General features: G+C 39.5%; 2 protein-coding genes across 9 annotated transcripts in view; one reads left to right on the forward strand and one right to left on the reverse strand.

Moving 5' to 3' along the window:
- ITGB3BP (integrin subunit beta 3 binding protein) overlaps positions 1–19,324 on the reverse strand; it is a 32,005-nt gene extending 12,681 nt beyond the window's left edge. For all 4 annotated transcript variants that reach the window (XM_030494238.1, XM_030494236.1, XM_030494237.1 and 1 more), the window contains exons 1-6: positions 19,213–19,324; positions 15,064–15,106; positions 11,053–11,191; positions 3,858–3,930; positions 1,733–1,811; positions 532–625 (exon numbers count right to left, since the gene is read on the reverse strand). In XM_030494238.1, coding sequence (XP_030350098.1) covers positions 532–625; positions 1,733–1,811; positions 3,858–3,930; positions 11,053–11,191; positions 15,064–15,106; positions 19,213–19,217 — 433 coding nt within the window. In that variant the 5' untranslated portion in view covers positions 19,218–19,324. The remainder of the gene's footprint in view (positions 1–531; positions 626–1,732; positions 1,812–3,857; positions 3,931–11,052; positions 11,192–15,063; positions 15,107–19,212) is intronic.
- Positions 19,021–23,098, forward strand: part of EFCAB7 (EF-hand calcium binding domain 7) — a 33,507-nt gene continuing 29,429 nt past the window's right edge. For 2 of the 5 annotated variants that reach the window (XM_030494232.2, XM_030494227.2), the window contains exons 1-3: positions 19,358–19,460; positions 19,689–19,792; positions 22,813–23,000. In XM_030494232.2, the coding sequence (XP_030350092.1) occupies positions 22,814–23,000 (187 nt within the window). In that variant the 5' untranslated portion in view covers positions 19,358–19,460; positions 19,689–19,792; position 22,813. Of the gene's footprint in view, positions 19,205–19,357; positions 19,489–19,688; positions 19,793–22,812; positions 23,001–23,098 lie in introns of those variants that run through there. The other 3 variants (XM_030494228.1, XM_030494230.1, XM_030494231.1) reach the window with 3 other exon arrangements.

Raw genomic sequence — 23,098 nt, forward strand, 5'->3', positions numbered from 1 at the left:
TCCTTTGGCAAAGTAATACAGATGTGCCATCTGTAAAGTGCCCTTATCCCAACAAAATAAGCATCTGGTATGTCCATCATTTAAAGACACATGAATAACAATTTTTAAAGCCTGGAAACCTGTATTCAGCCTAATCCTCCTAACAGGCAAACAAACAAAACAACTTCCTTGCAGAAGGAGAAGAAAGGCAATGCAATCAAAGTGCAAACGTTTAGCCTAATCACGAGCTAACTACCCACTAAGTATCTAACTATTTACATAAGAAAAGGTGTTGCTCTTGCAAGTTTTCCCTCCCCACCTGTGACTGGGCGTTAGAAGAGTGGGAAGCTGGGGTTGCCTTTCTTTTACATCCCTGGTTGGATGCACAAGGATATTTAAGGTGTGTTTGTCCCGACTAAAAGACTCAGGTCAGAGGCTTGGGGTATAACACTTCATTATAACACAGAGTAGGGTATGACTCTAGGAAACGTTTGGAGAGATCACTGATAAACTGTTATAAAGGAGATAAACGTTATTGAAAATCCTCCTTACTTAGCTCTTGGGTTTTCCGCACTTCATCCCTCAAGTCGGGAGACGAGGCTGAGACACCAACAATATTTTCAAGCTCTCTACTGCCCTCTAAAGCCTGGAAAGAAATCACCAAAGACATTGGTAAGTCTCAACCCCAAACTCTCTCTTTAAAGGTCTACAATCTATTAAAAACATCGGAAAGAAAGAACTTTTGGATCGTTTTCATAAGCTCTAAATGATGCTCGAGGCTCCACCTCACAGAGAGTTAAGGGGACTTAAATTTTAAGGGCGCAGGAACAAACCCTGCTTCTGAAAATGGCATTCAGGTGCCTTGGAAAGTGTTGCTTAAAAATCTCCTGTTATTTACGCTTCATCTGTAAGTCTTCAGCTGTCTAAACAGATTAACACTTGATCCCCAGAAAAGCAATCTTGGCACATGGACAAGCTATAATATGTCAGTAAAATGGAAATCTACAGGCATTTAAGATACTTGAACACACTCCTCAGCACTGTGGCAGACCTAAGAACATTCAACTGTGTTTTCATGAGAAATAGAAAGGATTTTTTAATAGAGTTTTCTAAATAAACATTTAAATTAAAATATTTTAAATTATAACCTATCATTTTTGTAAATGAAACACTGTCAGATCATGTATGCAAGTAAAATAAATCAAAACAGTGCTTTGAATACATTGAATTATTTCACAGATACTGATATACAGTGATGAACCTTGTGCTAAATTTATTCAGGAAACAAAATGTGAATAAAGTAGCAAAGTGATTTGCATTTTAGCATGTATTAAACAGACTATTCCATGATGATGCATTAGTGGTAAATTAAATAGTATGATCACTTCAACACAAAGGGATATTTAATCTTCATGAATAAAAATCTATGCAGTAATAAGTCATATTTCTAACTTCAAGTTAGAAATAACAGTTGATAACTGCTTCATATGCTTTTATTCGTGTACAAAATGAGCAGTGATAAAAATGGTGCAATTGGAAAAGCATTTCTTCCAGTTTTAAAAAGATATCTACTAAGTTCTGGGTTTTTTTTTTTTTTGCATTTTCTGGATTTCCAAGTCAAACTTCTCAGCTTTAAAGTATTTTATTTGCTTCTCTATTCATTAAAACTCAAATGTTGCCCGTAAGATTTTCATTTTTATTTCAAATCCTATATTAAAAGTAGATTCAAGAAGTAAATCAGTGTAAAGCAGACCTGGAGGCTTGTCAGATTTGCTCTTATTTTCAGGATTCTGTCCAGTGACCTTTCCACTTTGGACTGCAACTCCATGAACCTGCACCAAAAGGTAAAATCAAACCATTTCCATCAGCCACATCCCCACTTGCTGCTGAAAATCAGTGTTTACAATGTTTCCCTGAGTTTCTTCACATTGTAATGAGGATGGATGTAGATAAGCTGTGAACAGATGGGCTGTGCAACCCCACTGTGTCATAGAACACCAAATACAACTTGGCTTTGGGTAGGATTTATGTGCAGACTGCCAAAAATATATATACATATTCTAATTTTAAGAATAGGAGCTCAGGTTCAGCAATATTAGAGGATTTTCTTGTGGTTGTGCAGGAAGACAATGGTAAAAGAAGGAATTTAGCTCATTTGTTCCTAAGAATAGGAATTTAATGAACAGGATGAGCTCTCCAAACCCATGATTAATGCCATACAACACTGCTTATAGCTGTAGGAAACACAAGAACTTAAAACTGAGCCCATTAGGGACAACATTCCCCATTTCCTAGGATAATGGTTGGACTTGGTGATGTTAAAGGTCTTTTCCAACCTGGTTGAGCCTATGATTCTAACATTGCATGATGTTATTTGTTCAGCTTTGTCCTACTACCTCCTCCTCTAAGCTACAAATATTTTACTACCAGTATAAAGATCGTCAGCTTTCAGAGTTTAATGGGGTTTGCAATAAAAAATAAAGTAATATACAATCAGATTAGATCTAAATGGCAGACTTTAACACATGATTAAGGATTTGCACTGAATATGTATTGAAGTCATTCCTGCAATGAATGTTTAGGCTTATTTTTTTTCTTTCAACCATTTGAATATGCAAAGCAAATGGAGACAACAGAGAAATAATCTATTTACTGCTTCCTCCTACAGAAGGGAAAATCACCCTTACAAGAAACTTCAAATTTAGGAACAGAACTGCAGTATGAGAAAAAACTTCTCACTGTTACATTTCAACATGGGAACAGAATCCTGAAGGGGGCCTACAGGGATGCTGGAGAGGGACTCTTCATAATCACTGTCTTTGTAGTGGTAGGACAAGGGGTGATGGGATCAAACTCAAACAGGGGAAGTTCAGGTTAGATATAAGGAAGAAGTTCTTTACTGTGAGGGTGGTGAAGCACTGGAATGGGTTGCCAAGGAAGTTGTGAATGCTCCATCCCTGGCGGTGTTCAAGGCCAGGCTGGATGGAGCCTTGGGTGACATGGTTTAGTGCGAGGTGTCCCTGTTCATGGCAGAGGGTTAGAACTAGATGATCTTAAGGTCCTTTCCAACCTTAACTATTCTATGATTCTATGTGTTTATTTTGGCTGAAACACATAACACATTTAGACTGACACCTCACTGTTGGTGCAGAAAAGTTCAATTCATTTTTCAGCTGAGATTTGGAAATGTTGAAAACAGTTAAATGTTTTGCATAACAGAAAAGCTCAAGCAATGCTAACAACAGCCTTACTTCTAACACGTTTTATCGCTTCTTCCTCCTCATATCCAGCAAGTTTAGGAAAACAGTTTATTGGATACTTCACCTGAAACACTTATTTAAGTGCTTTACTAACTGTGGACTGCCCAAAACCCACTAATGTCAGGAAACTTATAGCTTAAAATAAGATTGTGTCAGAAAAGACAAGAATTTTAAAAGATTTTACAAAGCAACATGAAGTTTTACCATGAGCATTTGTGGCTAGTTTTTAATCAAAAACTGTCCGCATTCCTGGCTCTGTATCTTTGGCAGTTAATGCTTCCAAAAGTAAGGTGAAGGAATGTACACTTTCAGAAGCCTGGAAAGGCAAAACATATCTTCCTTTCAGTAGCTGAATTATGACACCTCATTGTGTAGTACTGTGAGTGTGACTCCTGTAATTGGCAGTGTCATATGCCCCACACTCCAGTGAAAGGCAGAACTGGCTGGACAGTTGTATTGCAAACCCTGTTAATCTGTACCTATAACTGTAAGGCTGCCATTCAGTGATATCCAATAATGGAATTAGAAGTATTTAAAATAATTGCTATTAATTTCATTCTGTATGAAATATTAACATTTCATAAGTAAAAATCACAGTGCCACACTTCACACACTTACACATCCTCCTCTGTTTGAGGCTGCCCTCTTCTGGGTAATTTGCTTGCTGAACCGTTCTGCTTCATTCTGTCTCCTAAGAGGTTCACAAGAAAGAAAACAATAAGATGAAAATAAGATATCGAGTATTTGAAGCACCTAACAAAGGTGTTAGTAGGAGCCTTGACTGCTAAATGATCTTTTAGGAAGAGGAAAAGAACCAAAACTCACTCACAAAGCAGGACAGATCCTCTTGTAATGAAACACGCTAAGTTCACTATAACTTATGCTTTCATAATTTGACCCCTCATCAATTCACATGACATTTGTATTTGTGGAAACCTTGGGATTACAGTATTAGTTACTGGAATTTAGTATAATCCTGACAGATAGTTACATGTTCTACTCAGAAGCTTTTTATCCTATTAACTACCTTAATGCAGCTTATTAGCACAGAGCATTATCATGAAAATACCGTAACGACTGAGCGATGAAAGCTCCCTTTTCCTTTAACAAATTGCCCCTGGCCCAGAACTCCATCTTGTAAACAACTACAAAGAGATGCTGCAAATTACTTCCAAAGGCTCTGACACGTTATACTGACAATATAATATTCTAGCTCATCCTCTGATGGGGCAGGATCAATCATATGCCAGTTGCCATTATTCTGCAAGTTGGTAAATGGGTGAACTGCCTCGTTTCTACTGAAACTAGTGAGGCCACAACTATTCATGGTATTGTGCTCCACACAATCTATAGTCACCTTCCAATGCTTTAAGTGTTCTATCTGCCAAGGCTCCAGCAATACAGAGGTCACATCTGAATAGCAGAAATTACTTCCTTTTAACTGCAGCTGAAGTTGAAGCTATCATAAAATGTGTAGTTTTTGTAGCTGCCACCTTCAGAAATTCCCCCCTCAACAGTAGCAGTCACATAGTTGGTCTCTCATTTTCTACTGCAATGTAAAAGCTCCCTTTTTTGGACACAGTTCTATTCTCTTGTGCAATGGATTTCTCGGCGTATGCATATAAAAGGAGGGGGAGAGGCACAAGCATGCACTCTTTTTTTTTCTGGTAACAGTTTTCTCCTTAAATAATGAGAACAATGAAAAGATCAGTGCATTTGACAATTAGTGACTTAGAATCATGGAATCCTAGAATGGTTTGGGTTGGAAGGGACCTTAAAGCTCATCCAGTTCCAACCCCCTGCCACGGGCAGGGACACCTTCCACTAGAGCAGGTTGCTCCAAGCCCCTGTGTCCAACCTGGCCTTGAACACTGCCAGGGATGGGGCAGCCACAGCTTCTCTGGGCACCCTGTGCCACCCTCACAGGAAGAACTTCTGCCTAATACCCAAACTAAATCTCTCTGGACTTGTAGCCATTCAGACTCTGCTCATCTATCCAACACCCAAGAAAGATCTTTTTTTCTAGTGCCAAAGAGATTCACAAGATGTTTAAAATCAGTCCTTACCTACTGTCCCTCCAACAGATACATACACATTCTTACAAATGCTTCATATTGAACAGATGTTATTGTAAGCTGAAAATCACCTGTAAGGGAAAGATTTGGAGGAAAATCCAACAGGTCTTTACTGTGGCCTTAACTCTGCTCCTAGAACAGACCCCCTGGAATGAGGGGCTTTTCTCATTTCACTGTAATACATCTCTTTTCTGACATCAAACTAAAAAAGAGAGGCCACACTAAGCATTAAATACTTTGATTTCTTCTTGCTAGATCTAAATTATTACACACAAGTATCAGCACTGAAGGATAAATTAACTTTTAATTTTAATAGTTTGTAAAACATTTACAAAGATCTCAGAATGACAAGGTGCTATGAAACTTTAAGCTGTTCCACTACAGCAGCTAAAGGTTAAGATCCCAAAGGATTTCATTTTAAATTGAAGTACTTGTAGAACTTGAACTTAACTCAGTCATCAGTTACCAAACAGATATCACTTTCAGACCAGTGTTATGGATCAGTGGAACCCTGGTTTGATTTGAATAAAAATAAAATGATTTGAAATAAAACTTTAAAATATGTTACCCACTAATGATAAGAAACTAGTGAAGATTTAATATTCTGTTATTTTAGAATCTTATGTCATAAATGAGTTGTGAGATTTTGGGTAGTTAGGCAATACATGAATTATCAGGCAGCCCTAAAGGACATACATAGGACAACACCATAAAGATACTCTATCTTAAAACTGAGTTGATTCATGTCTTCTCCTAATAGGAATATTACTTTTGAACCATCTTGGCATTCTGTAGGTATTTAGCCTTTTTTGAGGCACTCCTCCACACTGGTATTCAAAAGAAAGTAATGCTCATAAGACAAGTAATTCCCATCTGTCTATCCTCTCAGTGAGATAGATTGGTGCTACTTTGTGTATTTTGCACGATGCAAAATATGTTTTAATAGCTAATGGCATTAATTTTGCAATAATTTTCATTCTGTTTTCTTACATATTAATGCATTATTCTTACATATTAATCATGGAAAAATAGGATATAGATTACACTCAAGCCCTCACAGATGACGTGTAATCTATTAAAACACTACAACACTTCAAATAAAAGCATCTTTTCCGAAGGAGAAAAGAAATTGTGGGTTTACAAGGACAGCCTGAAACCTGTGATAGAAGAGGAAGTCTCCTATACCACCACCCTGTAGCTATATGAACACAGGAAAAAAAAAGATGTCTGGTACCTCATTACTGAATAATTATCCATCTAAATGTCAGCTATGATCATGTGATCAGTCTTTTTATGGGCAAAACGAATGTTCCCCTATGTCCATACTTAATATCAGTATGGAAATCCAGTACAGGTTCACCTTTCCCATCGACATCCTAATATACAGGCATTTTAATACAAGGCATTTTGCCCCCTTTTTTCTTTCACCTAAAATATAAGGCATATAATGTAAATGCAGAGATGCTGAAGAAATTTTACAACTTGTAGTAAATTTAAATGTTTGTGTATTCTCACGTGTTGTGTCAGCAAAAAGGCATCGACTAAAACTAAAGGAAAAGAGGTCTTTAAAGCAGGGAATTACAAACATGGAGGGATATTCAAGAGAACATATCTAAAGAGCCGCAGCATTTTAAATTTTGTATCTGACTGCTATCATGATATTCAATTTGAAAAGCTTTTTGCAAAGTGTTTCAGTGCAGGTGGATTTCCAGCCAGGTTGAAGTATAGTTTCATATTCTGCAGACAGCCACAAATGAAAATCTGTATTTATACATTAAAAAGTATGGGGTTTCTTCAGAACTGCTTTTGTGATGTGGCAGCACTAAGAGAAAGCTTAATGCTCCCAGTGCCTCACACTGGAGTCAGTGGGGACATAGATTGTTCTAATCTGATTCTTCCCTCTGGATACAGGCGATCTCAATTCAGCCAGCAGCAGCAGCAGGTGTGACATGCAGTCACTTTGCTTGAGTCTGAATACTTATTGCTCCATTCTGAGTGAGAACACAGGATGCCACATCATGACAAAACAACTAATTGGAGCATGGTATGAGCTGACCTTTCCACAACATGACAGATGCCAGGACAGACATTGATTGCGCTAACAGCCATCTCTCTGATGTGATGGAGAACACCTACTGACAACCTTCCTCATTGAAAGGTTTTGTTGTACAGGATGAAGAGATTCATATTTGGATGAATCATAGAATCATAGAATAGTTAGGGTTGGAAAGGACCTTAAGATCATCTAGTTCCAACCCCCCTGCCATGGACAGGGACACCTCACACTAAACCATGTCGCCCAAGGCTCTGTCCAACCCGGCCTTGAACACCGCCAGGGATGGAGCATCCACAACCTCCCTGGGCAACCCATTCCAGTGCCTCACCACCCTCACTGTAAAGAACTTCTTCCTTATATCTAATCTAAACTTCCTCTGTTTAAGTTTGAACCCATTACCCCTTGTCCTACCACTACAGTCCCTAAGGAAGAGTCCCTCCCCAGCATCCTTATAGGCCCCCTTCAGGTACTGGAAGGCTGCTATGAGGTCTCCACGCAGCTTTCTACCACAAGGAAGGAAAAAAGACATAGGCTCTTCATTCCATCTAGGAAGTACCATCAAATCCTCAGACTGCTAAAGGAGTTAATACATACAAACACAAAATTTCCTTCTTACTGATACAAGCAGGCACCACTGCCATAGAAATGTGTCCTGGGAATTCTTGGAAAATACCTTTCTCTCTGTAGAAAAGTAGAGTAGACAAATTTACATGTCAAAGACATAAGTTCCCAAGAAACTAAGTCAGAATGCTCCTCACTGGAAGAGTTACTTTTCACAGTTACAAAAAAGTTGGAAAACAGTGGGGTTGACTGCTATCTAACTTGGTTTAAACTCCAAGGAGAAAATTCAACACACAAGCAGGGATATCTATGGGAATACTTAATACAGCATTTTAAGCAATTTTGTTGAAGAGGAAAATAATCCCAAAGAGAAACAGTTTATGGTCTTTTAAGAATACAGGGGTCAATACTTTGAAGGGCTGATTAAATGTCACTAAAGATTTCTAGATGTAAAGTGGAAGTGTGGAGATACCCAAAATAAACATCTTTTTAGGAATCAAGAAGAAGCCAGTAGTTTTCAGAGGAAGAATTGTTCACAAGACAGGGTGGGCACTGTGGCAGAGATCCTTGCTTTCTGGCAGACAGAGACTTCCTTCCATCCCAACCCACGAATAAACCAGGCCTTTCATGGCAAATGTGAACATAGTTCTTAGAAGGCCACAAAATTAAACACACACCAACTACATATATGTTAAATTTTGTAAAGGCAAAGGTGTTCCTTCCAATGCAGGGGGGTTGGAACTAGATGATCTTAAGATCCTTTCCAACCCTAACTATTCTATAATTCTATGTATCAGGTTTGCACAACTAGTTGAGACATGCTATCACTCACTGAAAGAATGGGGAGAAATTAGGGTAATTCTTCCTCCAAAGGCTCCTTGGAATGTCAATGGTTGACACAGTCATTTCTGTACTAGTTCCAAGTGCCCAATTCCAAAGCACAGCACTGGTGGAGGAGAACAGCCCTTCCGGGAAGAACTGGAATCAGCAGAGAACTTGGTAGGAAAGTTGTGAATATTCAGACTGACAGCGAGTGCTCATGAAAACTCAACTGTGTTAAAACTGTTTGACAGACAGGTAATAAGGACACAAAGCCAGGTCATAATGAAGACTGGCAGCATGATAAAGAATTAGGATATAGCTGCTTCTGTTTAGTTTCCTAGGATGACTATGAATTAGGAAAAGTAAAAACCAAAACCAAACCTCTGCGCTGTAACTATGAACCACCAAAACACTCCATACTTCCATGACTCCTCAAGTACTTTGCTAATTTAATAAGGAAAAGGGATGTGATGCTCACAGATTGTCCTATTTTCAGCTTGAAGGCTTCCAGTAATTTCCACCTTTTGGCCAGCCACCTCTGGCAAAAATTTCTTGATCACATTCCTTTAAAAGAAAAATAAAACTCCATTTTTTCCCTGGAGGAAAACCCCACTTGTGCAGCTCCATCATGAGAGCATATGCTGTGATAACCAGTGCAAAAATCTGCAGACATCTAGATAAATTTCAAACAGTGGTTATTTTATCCTGCTCTGAATATTTCTACTCATCATAATTCATGAATGTTAGTGAGGCCTCAATTACTGCACATAAATTCCAAAATATATGGGGCATAAAAAGCTCTTTAACCCAACAAAAAGGCATAACAAGAACTGATGGCTCAAAATTAAAGCCAGACACATTCAAAATCAGTCAGGAGAATTTTGTTCCTTTAATAGCAAAGGTAATTGAGGAAGGAACTTGCTAAAAAAGGGAAGTGACAGATTTTTATTAGTATTATTTTTTAAATAATCTGAAGTCTGCAAATCAAGACTTCAGCATCTTTCCAGGAATTGTACTGCAAGGAAATAAAAGCTCTTGGGCTCTGTAAGGGAGAGATGACAAGAAAATCTCTTTGTTATTTTATTCGATATTAAAAAGTCACATCAGGTGACCTAATGGTTCATTAACACTTAAAAAGATCACAACCTATATAGCTATAAAGGTAGGTTAGTCTATGAAAATAAACTTCTTCAGCAGTTATAGTTTGTATCAAAACTTGTGACTGTGTGGCTAAGTGGATGTATATCCTAAACTCAACTGGAGATAATAATATAATTATTAAAAGGCACATTTTCTGAGAGCTAATGACATTCAGTGTTACGTTAGATTAATTAAAATTTGCCTTGAAGTGCCTTACTATGAAAGCCAATGGTTAAAGTAACTGAACTTCCCTTTTAGCTTTGATTTGATAAAATCTAGCAACTTTCAATAATCACAAAGACTCAGAGCAAAGAAATGCTGTATGCATGTATGCACGCATCCATGCAAGCATTTACCACCAGAAACCAGAAAGTACATAAACCAGGACTGGCACTGCAAATCTCACCATAGTTCTCAAAAGACCACAAAATTAAACGTGCACCAAGTGCACACATCCTTTTAGCTTTCCTGAGCATGAGAGAGTCCAGACCTCAGCTGTGTGCTACAAACAATGGATTACACTGCCTTGCTACAGTAAACCAGGATTTTGTGTTCAACCAGAACTGTGTTCAAGGCCAGGTTGGATGGGCCTCCAGCAACCTGCTCTAGTGGAAGATGTTCCTGCCCGTGGCAGGAGGTTAGAACTAGATGAGCTTTAAGGTCCCTTCCAACCCAAACCAGTTGGTGATTCTACAATTTCCTTGCAATAATCTGAAGTAGCACCCAGCAACCTCAGAACATCTCCTGTATAACCCAAAGAACAGTCACTGTCAGCAGCATGTACCAGCTGTGCCAGGGAAAGCTGTGACTTAGAAAGAAAGCAAACACAGGACATTGTTAGCAAAAACATGCTCAACCAGTGGAATTACTGGAATTCTTGAGAAAAATGCCAGTGCAGGTGTTTGGCTTTTTTTGCTGAGCCAACATTTTCAATATTGACCAACAGAAAGCAAAACTTGTTGCATATCCAAGTTGTTTCATAAACACCCCCAAGATTTATACTGAGAAGATTCAAGTTTTAAAAATCAGCATCAGCTTTTCCAAAAAAGATTAAAATTCTTTAAGAGAAAGAAATCCATACCACATAAGACATAAGTTACTAGATCAAGCCAATAACAAGGACAATGTTGCATTAAGAAAGACAAAATGTTCAACTAACCATTTGACAGGTGATTCTTGAGAATTGGTGCATTATGACTCACGGGAGATGAGAATGGACTCATTTCACATGTTCCTGTTGTTGGTGAGTAAGAGTTTAGATTTTTCCTTTTGGTCTTCAAAGGTGTTGCATTAGATGGCTAAAACATAGCAAAAGACAAAGAATCCAGATGAGTATTGGCTAAAGATAAGTAAGTACCTATGTCTATTTAAACCTACAAGCATTGTAAACTTCTCTTCTGCAAAATAAATGCATTCTCACCTCTACCCTTCCTATCAGTAGTTACATAGTGCCCCCCAAACCAGACAAAGCCTCTCTGAACACTTACTATCTGGTAATAGATTTTTTTGAGTAATTCCCAACCTTATGTACTCCCGTTTATGGAAAGCCCATGTTCTAGGTTGTGGTGGGTTGACCTTTGCTGGCCGCCAGGTGCCCACTAAGCTGCTCTATCACTCCCCATCCTCATTAACATTAGTTCTACTCAAACAAAAAGTCCTTCAAACACCAACCTAACAATTCTCATATACAAAAAGTACCTAGTTTCCAGAGATTTAGGTATTCCGGCATGAACATCTGATTGTTTGGGGGTTTTTTAAGCAGTCAAAACCTGATATTATTTCTCCTACAGTACTGAGAGTTTGAGACACATGAACTATAAGCAACTATTCTTCATTCTATTTATTTAATAATATTTTAATTCTATAAAAATACAGTTCTTTCTAATGATTTTTAAACAAGTGTTGATTAAAAACCCCAAGTGAGTCCCTCAAATCCAAAACTGCCTCTGGTTTAGGATTTTGATACGTCTAATGGTATAAAACAAGTTATTTAATGCTGTTAAAGGAATTGTGCAGAGAAGTTTTCAGAAGTAGTCTGCAATTCTGAAATATTAACTGGGATTATCTGGGACACAGTTCACTCTCTAGATTGGATGCTGAATTGCTACTCTGAGAAACTGGGATTTCACAGCACGACTAATATACAGAAGAAAAAACCAACCCCACACTTGGTTTGCACATAAAGGGCTTCAGCTCTAGTAACAACTTCATTCCAACTAAGAAGTCTAGCAGTTTTAAATAACACCACCACCGACTGTCACAAATGAGACATATGCAGTAACAGAACACATGTAGGACTTAAAGGAGGCTCCAATAGCATCAGCAGCATCTTAATGTCATCTTACACTCTTAGAAACCACTGATAAGTAGCTATAGGATTATCCAGGTAGCTGAATTTGGAGTATTAACCAATGTGCATACTACTGGACCTACAATACTTCACTTTGGTGACCTGCTGGTCCAACCATTCAACAAAAGAGCTGGCAGGTACTCCATGTAGCAAGCTGCAGAATGACAGCTTTCCAGTCCTGCTTATCTTTTATTTCAAGGAGATAAAGTCTGCAGGCATGTGAACTACTGCTTCCAAATGAGACTAGCCACCTCTGAAGGGGAGAATGCAAGTAGTGCACAACTTGTTTCACAGAATCATATAATGGTTTGGGTTGGAAGGGACCTTCAAAGGTCATTTAGTGCAAACCCCTTGCACTGTATTAGCATCCGTTATACAAAGAATAAAGGGACATTTTGGGCAACATCACTTTTTCCAGTCCCTTTCAAAATTTTCTCATGGGCTTAAAGATGGGCTGTCTAAATGCAGTGAAATAGACACTTTTTTATACTAGTTAGTGCTTTTTTTCCTCTTGGAAACATAGTATCATCAAAGCAAATCTCACATTGAAACGGAATAAGTGATTTCTTCATTGTTTAATTTGTTACAATCCTGAGGCTTTGAGTTTGAGGAGCAAATTAATTTATCTCTATGTGGTAAGCAAAAGATTGACTAACCCACTTCTCAAACCATCCTTTCCTATCGACTTGAGTCTCACTGCATCTGTAAAACTGAGTATCTATCATTTGTCTTCATGTCACTCATAACAGTCCTTCAATTTCCTACAGTATTTCTTCAATCAAAGCTTTATTGTACATGATTATTCTATAATCTCTTTAAGTTCCATTTATTATTCCCTTTATTAATGTTAGAAAGTATAGTAGGTAAGCATATTACTCTGTTTCAATCCCATGAAGGAAATACAAGGTGAGGATCTGGGATTTATATTCATTAAAGAACACACAGTACTTATGCCAAGTTGGGGGGGAGAAAGAGTCAACCTGATATTTGCACTCTGGTAACTGACATTTCCACTGCAATTTCAAATGAATAAATCATTTACTCATACTTAATCATATGTTGTCCTGTTTTGCTGGAATAAGATCCTTACACTACCCCTTTTTAAACCAGATTAAACAAAGGACATACAAATCTTTGAGTCCAGTAAGGATTCCTCAGCACAGGAATCTCCTGCATGCTCTGGGAAAAGAACCTACTGGGGACATGGTTGAGGGCAAAGGCAGCTGAGTCTGGAGCATGGGACAGCATGGAAAGACAACTCTGAGAAGGCCTGAACCTCATAAGTTTAAGGTCTCACAAATAACCCCTGGAAACTAACTACAGCAATTTTAGATCTCAAAAGGGCTCTGCAGGTGGCAAAAGCAGTATTTTTAAGGCAAAAAAGCAGGTTTATCAGGTAATGTGTGAAAGCCACAAATCATGTTAGGATGCCAGCCAGATCAGATCAGAAAGCTACAGATATAAACATGAATTAAAGCCCCTACAGTCCAGCAGGTACACTTTAAATCGTTGATATGTATCTGTTAGAGGCATCATATGAACTAAAAATCATAACATAAACCTACATTACTAAGATTCCAGTAAAAGTTTTTATCATTCAGATGGGCTTTTATTAAGCTTTTGGCTGCACTAGAACCTCAATACAGGTAACCATCAAGTAACTCTTTATCTTATGGGGAGGGAGCAGGGAAGGAATAGCTTTAGGGCAGAAAAAGAACTCCATGTAATTTCAGCTGGACCACTCATCTACAAAAACATTACTAAAGCCCAAGAAACAGATGCAAAATTACAGTCACAGCTGCATTCTGAGCAGAACAAGTTGGGTAATGGTACACTAAGCTGCTAATTAAATTGCTAATGATTTTTTTTAGTGCCACTGCGGTATTTTGCCACCTTTGTTTAAATTCAAAAGAAAAAGTATCTAGAAAATTTTTAAAATGGCAAATTTCTACCTTGCTAAATACCAGCGAGAGCTCCAAATATGCGCTGCATATAAGCAAATCTCTGCAAAATGACACAGAGATTTATTGGGAGCTCATTTGCTGACCAGCTATTTCTATTTACTTCTCCAAAATTTTCCTTCCTTTAAACACTGCCATCCCCACCAGCTCCTCTGGATTGATGTCTGCAGCAACACCCACTGCTGGTAGGAGCAGATAATAAACTGACATATGTCATGACATGCTGGTAATCGGAGTATGCTATAGCTGCATTTACAGAAAATAATAGCAACAGTACAATTTTATTTTTATTGTGATAACTGTGGTGAAATTTATTGCAGTGTTGGTACTTTAGTGTTTCATTCTGCCAGATTAGCTGAGGGAGGTAATTATATCCTTGACATGAAAATGCCTTTAATGTTTTCATTTCAATTTTGCAGTTTATAATATGCAGATTACAGCATGATCATAATTCCATATTGTTCCACATACAATTACATGGCAGAACATTTGTTTCCAGGATAATGGAGCTAATTTCTAATAAATGATTTCACCAAGGATCTTAACTCGTTCAGCTCTTGGGTAAATAGTGATGGCAATAAAAATATGCATCTTTCTCCGTTATTTTCCAGTGATTCATGCAGATGTACACTACTTAATGCCAGGCAGTTCCATGACAAATGGAAAACAATAAATTTTATACTAATATTTTCAGCAGTAATTTTGTGCCTTGTTAAGATTTTCCTAGACAACATCCAATCTGTAACAATATAAATGAAGCTCTAATGAAATATCCTGTTTATATACATGTGTGGATATAGATATATGTATATACACATCTATACAGCCCAGACGATTCCATACACCAAAAAATACTTACAATATCTTTTTTAACATTGTCCAGCTTTAATGCTCTCTTAACTCTGCAAGAGAAAAATACAGACAAGTTTTATGGTCATCTAGACACAAACATTTCTGGTAGCAAGGTCTATAACTGGTGATTTTATAGACATTTTTTTTTTCTAGTGTTTCACATGTTTTTAATACTACACAAGAAAACTAATGTCATCCAAAGAAAATAATTTAACTGATTAAAATACCGTGTACCCAAAACGTTGCTTGTTTATAGGGTAAAGTGTTTGCATAAGAAAATCCACTTCTCCATTTTATACTAGAGATAAAAATCAAGACAGTGAAGTGAAATGACACTGTATATTTGTCTCTTTTTCAAAGACTAAAAACAATGAAAGAATGCAAAAGCATTATCATTTACATACCTTCTGAGCAAGGGTTGAAATTATCTTGCCATTGGTAGAAATAATGTACTAGGCATTTAAAACACAGGTACAGCCAAGGTGAAAAAAGTAGTTCTTCCCATCATTTTAGCTCTTAACATGATTCAGTGCTACCAGACTATGACTTAACTGGGGAACAGATGCTCTATGTCTTTAGAGGTCCCCAAACCATACGAAACTATCTGCTAGTCTTCTTCACTATACTGATTCAGGACCATGCCAAGCTCTCTCTGCAAAATCTGCTCTGCAAAACTGGATGCCCAGCTGTTAATGGCAACACTAGAAGAGGAAAGCTGAATATTTATAATACTTTATATCGTACAGCTGTCTTCTAAAGAGCAGTCATCAAAATTTTATTGAATGCAGACTAAATGCTCCAAGGAAAGAAAGGTCAACATAAATTAAGACTATTTTTCCCAGAGACAACTGGAACTTTTTAAGCACATTCCTAAATCTTAACAATATTTCAAAGCATGATATAAAACAAGGGGGGGGGGGGGGAATTAAAATCTCTTTAAGAACAGTCCCCAACAAACATATTTATTATATCAAATTATATTTATTATATCAAACAAGATTTGGAAAATGCATCATATTTCAAGGACTTCAACTGAACCTTTCAAGTTCAGTTTTCATCTTGGAAAGGAATGTTTTGACTTTGAAGATGACCCCATTCCAAACATATCCTTTTAAAATTCATGTTACTATTCCAAAACTGTAAATTAAAGGATTGGAAAAATAGAATGCTAACACATCTTTGAAATATAACTCGGGTAACAGTCTTACATGAATAGTGTTTTACAACTATCTCTATTACAAAAAGGGGAAAAGAAGTATTCTATCTTAAAAAAGCCAAGTAAACAGGTAACATTTAAATTAAGAAAGCGAGTGAAATTCTTGCCAAAGGGCAGTCAAAGCTGTAACAGTTTGATGGAATTCTTTACAATGTATTTCTTTTTTAAATAAAAGCCCATATTGCTTAAGGAATGCAGACTCCATTCCCTCTTCCACCCTGGTGGCAGCAGAGAAACATTATATTTATTAATACATCTACTCTGAAAGGATGCTCTAGGGGCCAATGCATTTGCATGTTATACTAAGGCATGTTATGATGGAAGTTTTTATGATGGACTTCAAAAGAAGCTGGAAGCCAAAGCAAAGCAGAATCTGGACTCGACATAGCTGTAAGGATGAAGATAAATGAGAAACTACATGAAAATCCCAGTAAATTATAAACATTTAGAAAATTTCTTATGGTGAAAGTTGTGAACTGGTCAAGGCTATGTTCTTCAAAGTCTGTCAAATATCGTGTACAGCAGTAGAGTTGCAGACAGCCCAGATTTCTCTTTGCTGGCCTGCAAAACCCCTGCAAACACCTAGAGCTGTGGTGGCAAAGAGGCGGTCTCATTCCAGGCAAACACTTCAGTGTTGGAAGGAGCGGGAATATTGTATAAGGAGATACAATTTTGGTTTCAGAAAGTCAACTTTGCCTCGCTTTTCCCAATCCATCCTACCCAGCAGCCTGGTTTGCTTGCTTGTAGTGATGGTCTTTCTGATGCCATAATGTGACAAGGTAAATCTCTGGGCAACTGCGATTCACTCGAATTAAAATTTGTGCTCTTAGTCTACATGCAGTCCCTGGCTAGGACCACTGAAACAAAACTCATCCAGACAACTAACATGAAAACTCAGTTGGCCAAAGTGTCTTCTTTCAGACCTTTCCAAAGATGAACATGCAGCTAGGTGCAAACAAAATCCTGAAGCATTTTAGGAAACACTATGGAGAAAGAGCACTAACTTTGGTTTGGTTTATCTTTTTTATATGGCTGGAAAAGGTCCCTTCCAACACAAACTATTCTATGATTCTATAAAAGACTTGCTTTGGCTATGGTGTAGAATCAAATGTCAGAGTGTGAACAAGAAAAGGAGAGATAAAAATAAGGCATATGTGACGACAGTACACTTATTTACCTGAGATTTTTTTCTACCCTTGAATTGTTGGCCTGACAAGGCTTAATTTATTCTCTTAACTATGCAGAGTATGATGGCACATGTTTATAGCTAACTGTCCAACCTGCAATGATTATTTTGACCATAGTACTTATCAGGTTAAACAGCTACATATTACTTCTATAGCATATTGTTCATCTATCATTCCAAGTCATATTGTCAGTTCCTTGCTAATACTGGGAGACGGTCACTCATTTGAAGAGTGCTTTGATGAAACCACTTAGATGAGGAACTGCTTAACAGTGAGTCTCTTAGGTATGCAATTTAACTTTCTATAAAGAAATAAATTTTTTATATTGTTTTTAATTCCACATACACTTGATGTTCTCTCCACAATTCATTTATGGATAAATACAATGGCAAGAGCCACATACAGATTTATTGCACAAAAAAGAACATAGAGAATCAGGGACCTGATTATATTATTTCATTAAAAATACCCTAGGGAGTACTGTAGTGCATTTTGAGGCCATTTCAGTTAGCTTCCACTTAAGGTTCTGCTTTTACTGGGGGAAAAAAGCAAGCACCTCTATGCTATTTACATATTCATGATATTTGCTTCATCTTCAAAACCTGCCAGCAAAAATGTCTATTAATTGGAAAAGCAAAAGAAATCATCTTGAATCATTTTCTATATTCAGCTTAAATGGTAGTTAAACTCAGTGTGCAACCAGGGACTTAAACACTAAAAAAAAAATAAAATTAAAGTTTGTGTATTGGTGTTTTCTTTGTATTACTACTGTCTGGCATGATTATTTGAACTTCAACTGGTCAAGAATAGCAGAAGTTGAAACCTATGTTAGCTCTAATGCAAGTTACCTTTGCAATTATGCAAGGAGCTGTAAACTGGGATAACATCGCAAGCCTGTATATAAGCAGCATGAGTCTCATGGCCTCACCTCGCTGCCAGTGAAGTTAGCAACATCCTACACATTTTCTTTATTGTTCTTCAGAAGACCACAATTAGCAAAGATACAAGAATAGCACCAGACTTTGAATCAAGGAATCCCAGACTGGTTTGAGTTGGAAGGGAGCTTAAAGCTCACCCAGTTCCAACCCCCTGCCACGGGCAGGGACACCTTCCACTAGAGCAGGTTGCTCCAAGCCCCTGTGTCCAACCTGGCCTTGAACACTGCCAGGGATGGGGCAGCCACAGCTTTTCTGGGCACGCTGTGCCAGCGCCTCAGCACCCTCACAGGGAAGAGCTTCTGCCTAAGATCTAACCTGAACTTCTCCTGTTTAACTCATTACCCCTCATCCTATTGCTACAGTCCCTGATGAAGAGACATGTTTATCCATGGGGTGATGCAGAGATAAACACCCCCCACCTCGGCTGGGAAGCGGGGCACAGCCATGTAACATAAATCACTCCCCACACTGGCGGGCATCGCCCACCCGGACTCCGCCCGGATCAAGGCTCTGCCCCAAGGAGCCACCATCTTAGATCTTCCCGGTCAAACCCAACACCCGGGAGACGAGGCTGGGAACAAAACCCGCCCTCCCCGCGCAGCGGAGCGCTCCTCCCTCTCCGGGCTCCCCGAGGAGCGCGTTTCTCCTCAGGGAACGAGCTCGCCGCCGGATCGGAAGCCCACGGGCCACGGGGAGAACCGCTCCACCTCAGCGTCCCGCACGGCCCCGGCTCCAAAGAGTCCCGCCGCGGAGGGGGAAGAGCGGCTCCTGCAGCCGAGCTCCTCGGCTCCGCCGCCCAGCGACCCGGTACATACGACATCGCGACGCCCGGAGCCGCTCCCGCCGCCTTTGCGGATCTCCCGCCGCTGCCGCCGTGCACCGGCCAAACGCCGCCGGCTGGAAACGGCGCTGAGGGGCGGGCCGCGGCTGGGCGGGCCGGGGCGGGAGCGGAGCCAAGCCGAGTCCGTCGGGCCTGCGGGGTGGGCGGGTTGTCGGGCGCCGCCGCCTCGGTGCTGTGCAGCGGTAGGAGCTGGGCTGGTGGCGGCTTCCCTCCCTCGGGAAGGTTGGTGCGAGCCCAGCTTGGGCGGGAGGTGAGGGGCAGCCAAACGCGGCCCCTCAGGGCAGAGCGGAGGGTGCCCGGCGGGAGGGATGATTCCTGTCTGAGGGCCTGGGGGAAGGGGCTGTAATGACTTTTGTGCCTGTTGGGTGGTAAATTAAACCCAAGAACACCGCTGCGCCCAGCGGAGAGTGGGATAATGAGAGCTGTGTGGTAAAAGTTTCCTCGTTTCAGGTGAGGCCTCAGTGTTTGGGCTCGGAAGGTTGGAAGCAGCAGTGGGAAGCTCCCAGCCTGTGTGTGTTTGCTGTGGATGGAGGTCGGGGACCGTGGTGGGAAAGGTCAGTGTTGCAGAGAGGTTGGAATATGGCTTTTCTTAGTTAAAATCATGCCAACTAAAACTGAATGTAATAAGCAGCGTCGTCCTGTGCTTCAAGCCAGGGCTGGATTGCTCCCTTCCATCTACTTTGTCTAAAGTGTCATTTGTGCAGTAAAAACATGACATGGGGCTGCTGGCAGAGCTGTCACTAAGCTATTGCTCGCTGGCTTTCTGAGCGATGCATTGGCAGCACTTCTTGGCAGAACTGTGGCCCACGTAAGAAATATCTCAGTAATGGGAAGTCTGAGGAGTATAAACGAGAGTTCACATTTTATAAACTAGTTACTGGAAAATTAACATTTATTCTTCTTTTCCTCCTTGACTTTAACCCACTTCCATTTTGTGTGTGTATTGCTGGTGCTTAATTATAGTGACACCCGTTTGCAGTAACCAGACTGTATCACAGTGTCCCTATGGGGTCCTTCTAATGCCAGGGTAATATTAAAGTGTCAGGCAGGCGGTCTGTGTATTATAAATAGGGTACTTCATCCATGATAAGCAATTATTATCTTTCCTTCCCAAGTGTAAAAGACCTATATAACTCAACAAGGTGCGAGTGATTTAGGCCTCCTGAGTAAAAATCCAATGAGTCCTGAAGGGGACCCTACGATGGCGTTGTCTTGTTGCTGAACTTGAGATATTTAATTTATTATAATGGAATATATTTTCTGAAGTCAACATTGGGTAAAATAATAGGAGAGGCTGTTAGACTAACAGTACAACAGGATTTAGTGGCCCTCTGTGATGGCCTTCTAAAAACCTTAATCACCCTTGGTAAAAGCAGAAAGCTGCTGTTAAAGTCTACTGGCCATTGGTGAGCCAACAGTCTTAGTTACTGTTTTGAATTGCTTTAATATTGTAGAAAAAACACATTTTATACTTTTTCCCATATATTTACAATTAGATGGGTAGCGTTCTTGTGATTAAAAGGCCTGAGTTGTGCAGTTTTATGCACATTCTTAGCTTTAGACTTATTAATTATATTTAGCTAACTACTAAAAGTAGAGTTGTGTGCTTTACTTCACATACTTGAAGGATTAAGGATTACAAATTTGACCAATTTTACTATTAGCTATATGTTTTATTGAGTTATAACTAAAACCAGAAACCAAAAGCCCATTCCAGTATGGGTTGGCACCAAGAAAAAACATGTAATCAATTTAATCATTATTATATCATTTCTTTAACACTGTTTGTTATGTAGTGTTTATGACATTAACATTAATATGTCTCGGCTGAAGCTGTGTAAAGCTACCTAGTTTTCCAACTGAATCAGTCTTGGAAATATGAAAGTCAGCTTTTGAGTGAGGGTGGAAATCCTGACAAATATGCAGTTCAGTATAAACGTGCTCACATGTAGTTTTCACTGGAGCACGAAGGGGGCTTTTACTCTGATGTTAACTCCGAGAAATGTAACGGAGAATCCAACATAAGTCAGTCATACTCATGCACCCACAGAGCCCTCTCCAATGAGATAAGCACTGCATCCGTTCTTGGTAATATTGACTTTGTTATTGCTGTTTGGTAAAAAAGTTGTTTAAATAATTCTGTGCCTCTTATACCTGTGTACATGTTTAAATTGGCTTTTTTTTCCTAAAAACACTCTACATTTGCTACTGTTGGTGAAATGTAGCACCAATGAGAGTGGCACTCTCTCATGGGGAGCAAACCTGTGGTAGTTATGATATATTAATTAATATGAACATACCATAATAGTTAATATTATGTCTGTTAATAATCATTGAATCAAAGAAAGGTTTGGGCTTGAAAGGACCTTAAGATCATCTAGTTCCAGTCCCCTGCCATGGGCAGGGACACCTTCCACTAGAGCAGGTTGCTCCAAGCCCCTATGTCCAACCTGGCCTTGAACACTGCCAGGGATGGGGCAGCCACAGCTTCTCTGGGCACCCTGTGCCAGCGCCTCAGCACCCTCACAGGGAAAACTTCTGCCTTACATCCAACCTGAACTTCCCCTGTTTTAGTTTAAACCCAATGTCACCATTGTGAGAGAAGATGCAAGGTACACACAGTACTAGTGAAGTCCTCAGAGCCAACAAATGTGCTTCTGTACAAATTAGCCCATTGTTTCTGTCATTATGAAACATATGCGCATTATGAAACTAATGCGCCAAGAGTAGAAATTCTGGTGGAAGTGTGTAGTAAGGACTTGTAGTTTGTTTCCATATGTGGACAGCAATTGTTTGTATCACAGATAACTTGAAAATTTGTTTTTATGCTTTCAAATAACATTGTGATATCAAATGTCTGAAATTAAATGATCAGAGGCCTGGAGCAGCTCTGCTCTGGAGACAGGCTGAAAGACCGGCGCTTGTTTAGCCTTAGTTTGAGAAGAAAAGGCTCCAGGGAGGCCTTAGAGCAGCTCCCAGTGCCTAAAGGGGCCACAAGCAAGCTGGAGAGGGGCTTTCTATAAGGGCCTGTAGGGACAGGACAAGGCTTTAAACTGACAGATTTATACTGATTAGATACAGACGAAACTGATTGTATCTTAGGCAGAAGTTGTTCCCTGTGAGGGTGCTGAGGCGCTGGCACAGGGTGCCCAGAGAAGCTGTGGCTGCCCCATCCCTGGCAGTGTTCAAGGCCAGGTTGGACACAGGGGCTTGGAGCAACCTGCTCTAGTGGAAGGTGTCCCCGCCCGTGGCAGGGGGTTGGAACTGGATGAGCTTTAAGCTCCCTTCAACACAAACCAATCTGGGATTCTATGAAAATACAATAAAATGAAGCTTTTTACTACCAATAAAGAATAAATTGTGCATAGTAAGTACAGCTCAAGCTATTTTGTTTGTGGATCTCAGGGCACTTACCTACAAGCGTAGCTAAGTATTCCCATCCCAAATTTAGAGAACTGAAAACATGACCTTGATGTTAGGGTACTTTGTGCTAGTCTGTGTTTCAGGGGACAAAGCAGATGCGTTGAACAGGCAATGCAGTAACAAATTCTAACTGTGATTGTATTCCTCACAGAATGGCCAGCAGTCCGGAGGATAACACATCCCTCTCCAGTGAGAAAGTCATGCGCCCAGAAAGTTCCCAAGCAAAGAAGTCCCAGCATGCAGAGGAAGCCACCTTTTACATGAACTGCCGAGCAGCTTATCTAGCTGTTTTAAAAAGCAGTTTAGAAAACATTAAATCAAAGGAACAACTCAGATTAGGTAATGAAGAGATTATTTCTTTCCTCTGTAACTATTGTGTGTGATGATTGCAGTGGGTAGTTTACAATCAGCAGTCGACAATTCAATAGTGAGTAACC

This window comes from Strigops habroptila, chromosome 8, assembly GCF_004027225.2.
Source record: "Strigops habroptila isolate Jane chromosome 8, bStrHab1.2.pri, whole genome shotgun sequence".
NCBI classification, from domain to species: domain Eukaryota; kingdom Metazoa; phylum Chordata; class Aves; order Psittaciformes; family Psittacidae; genus Strigops; species Strigops habroptila.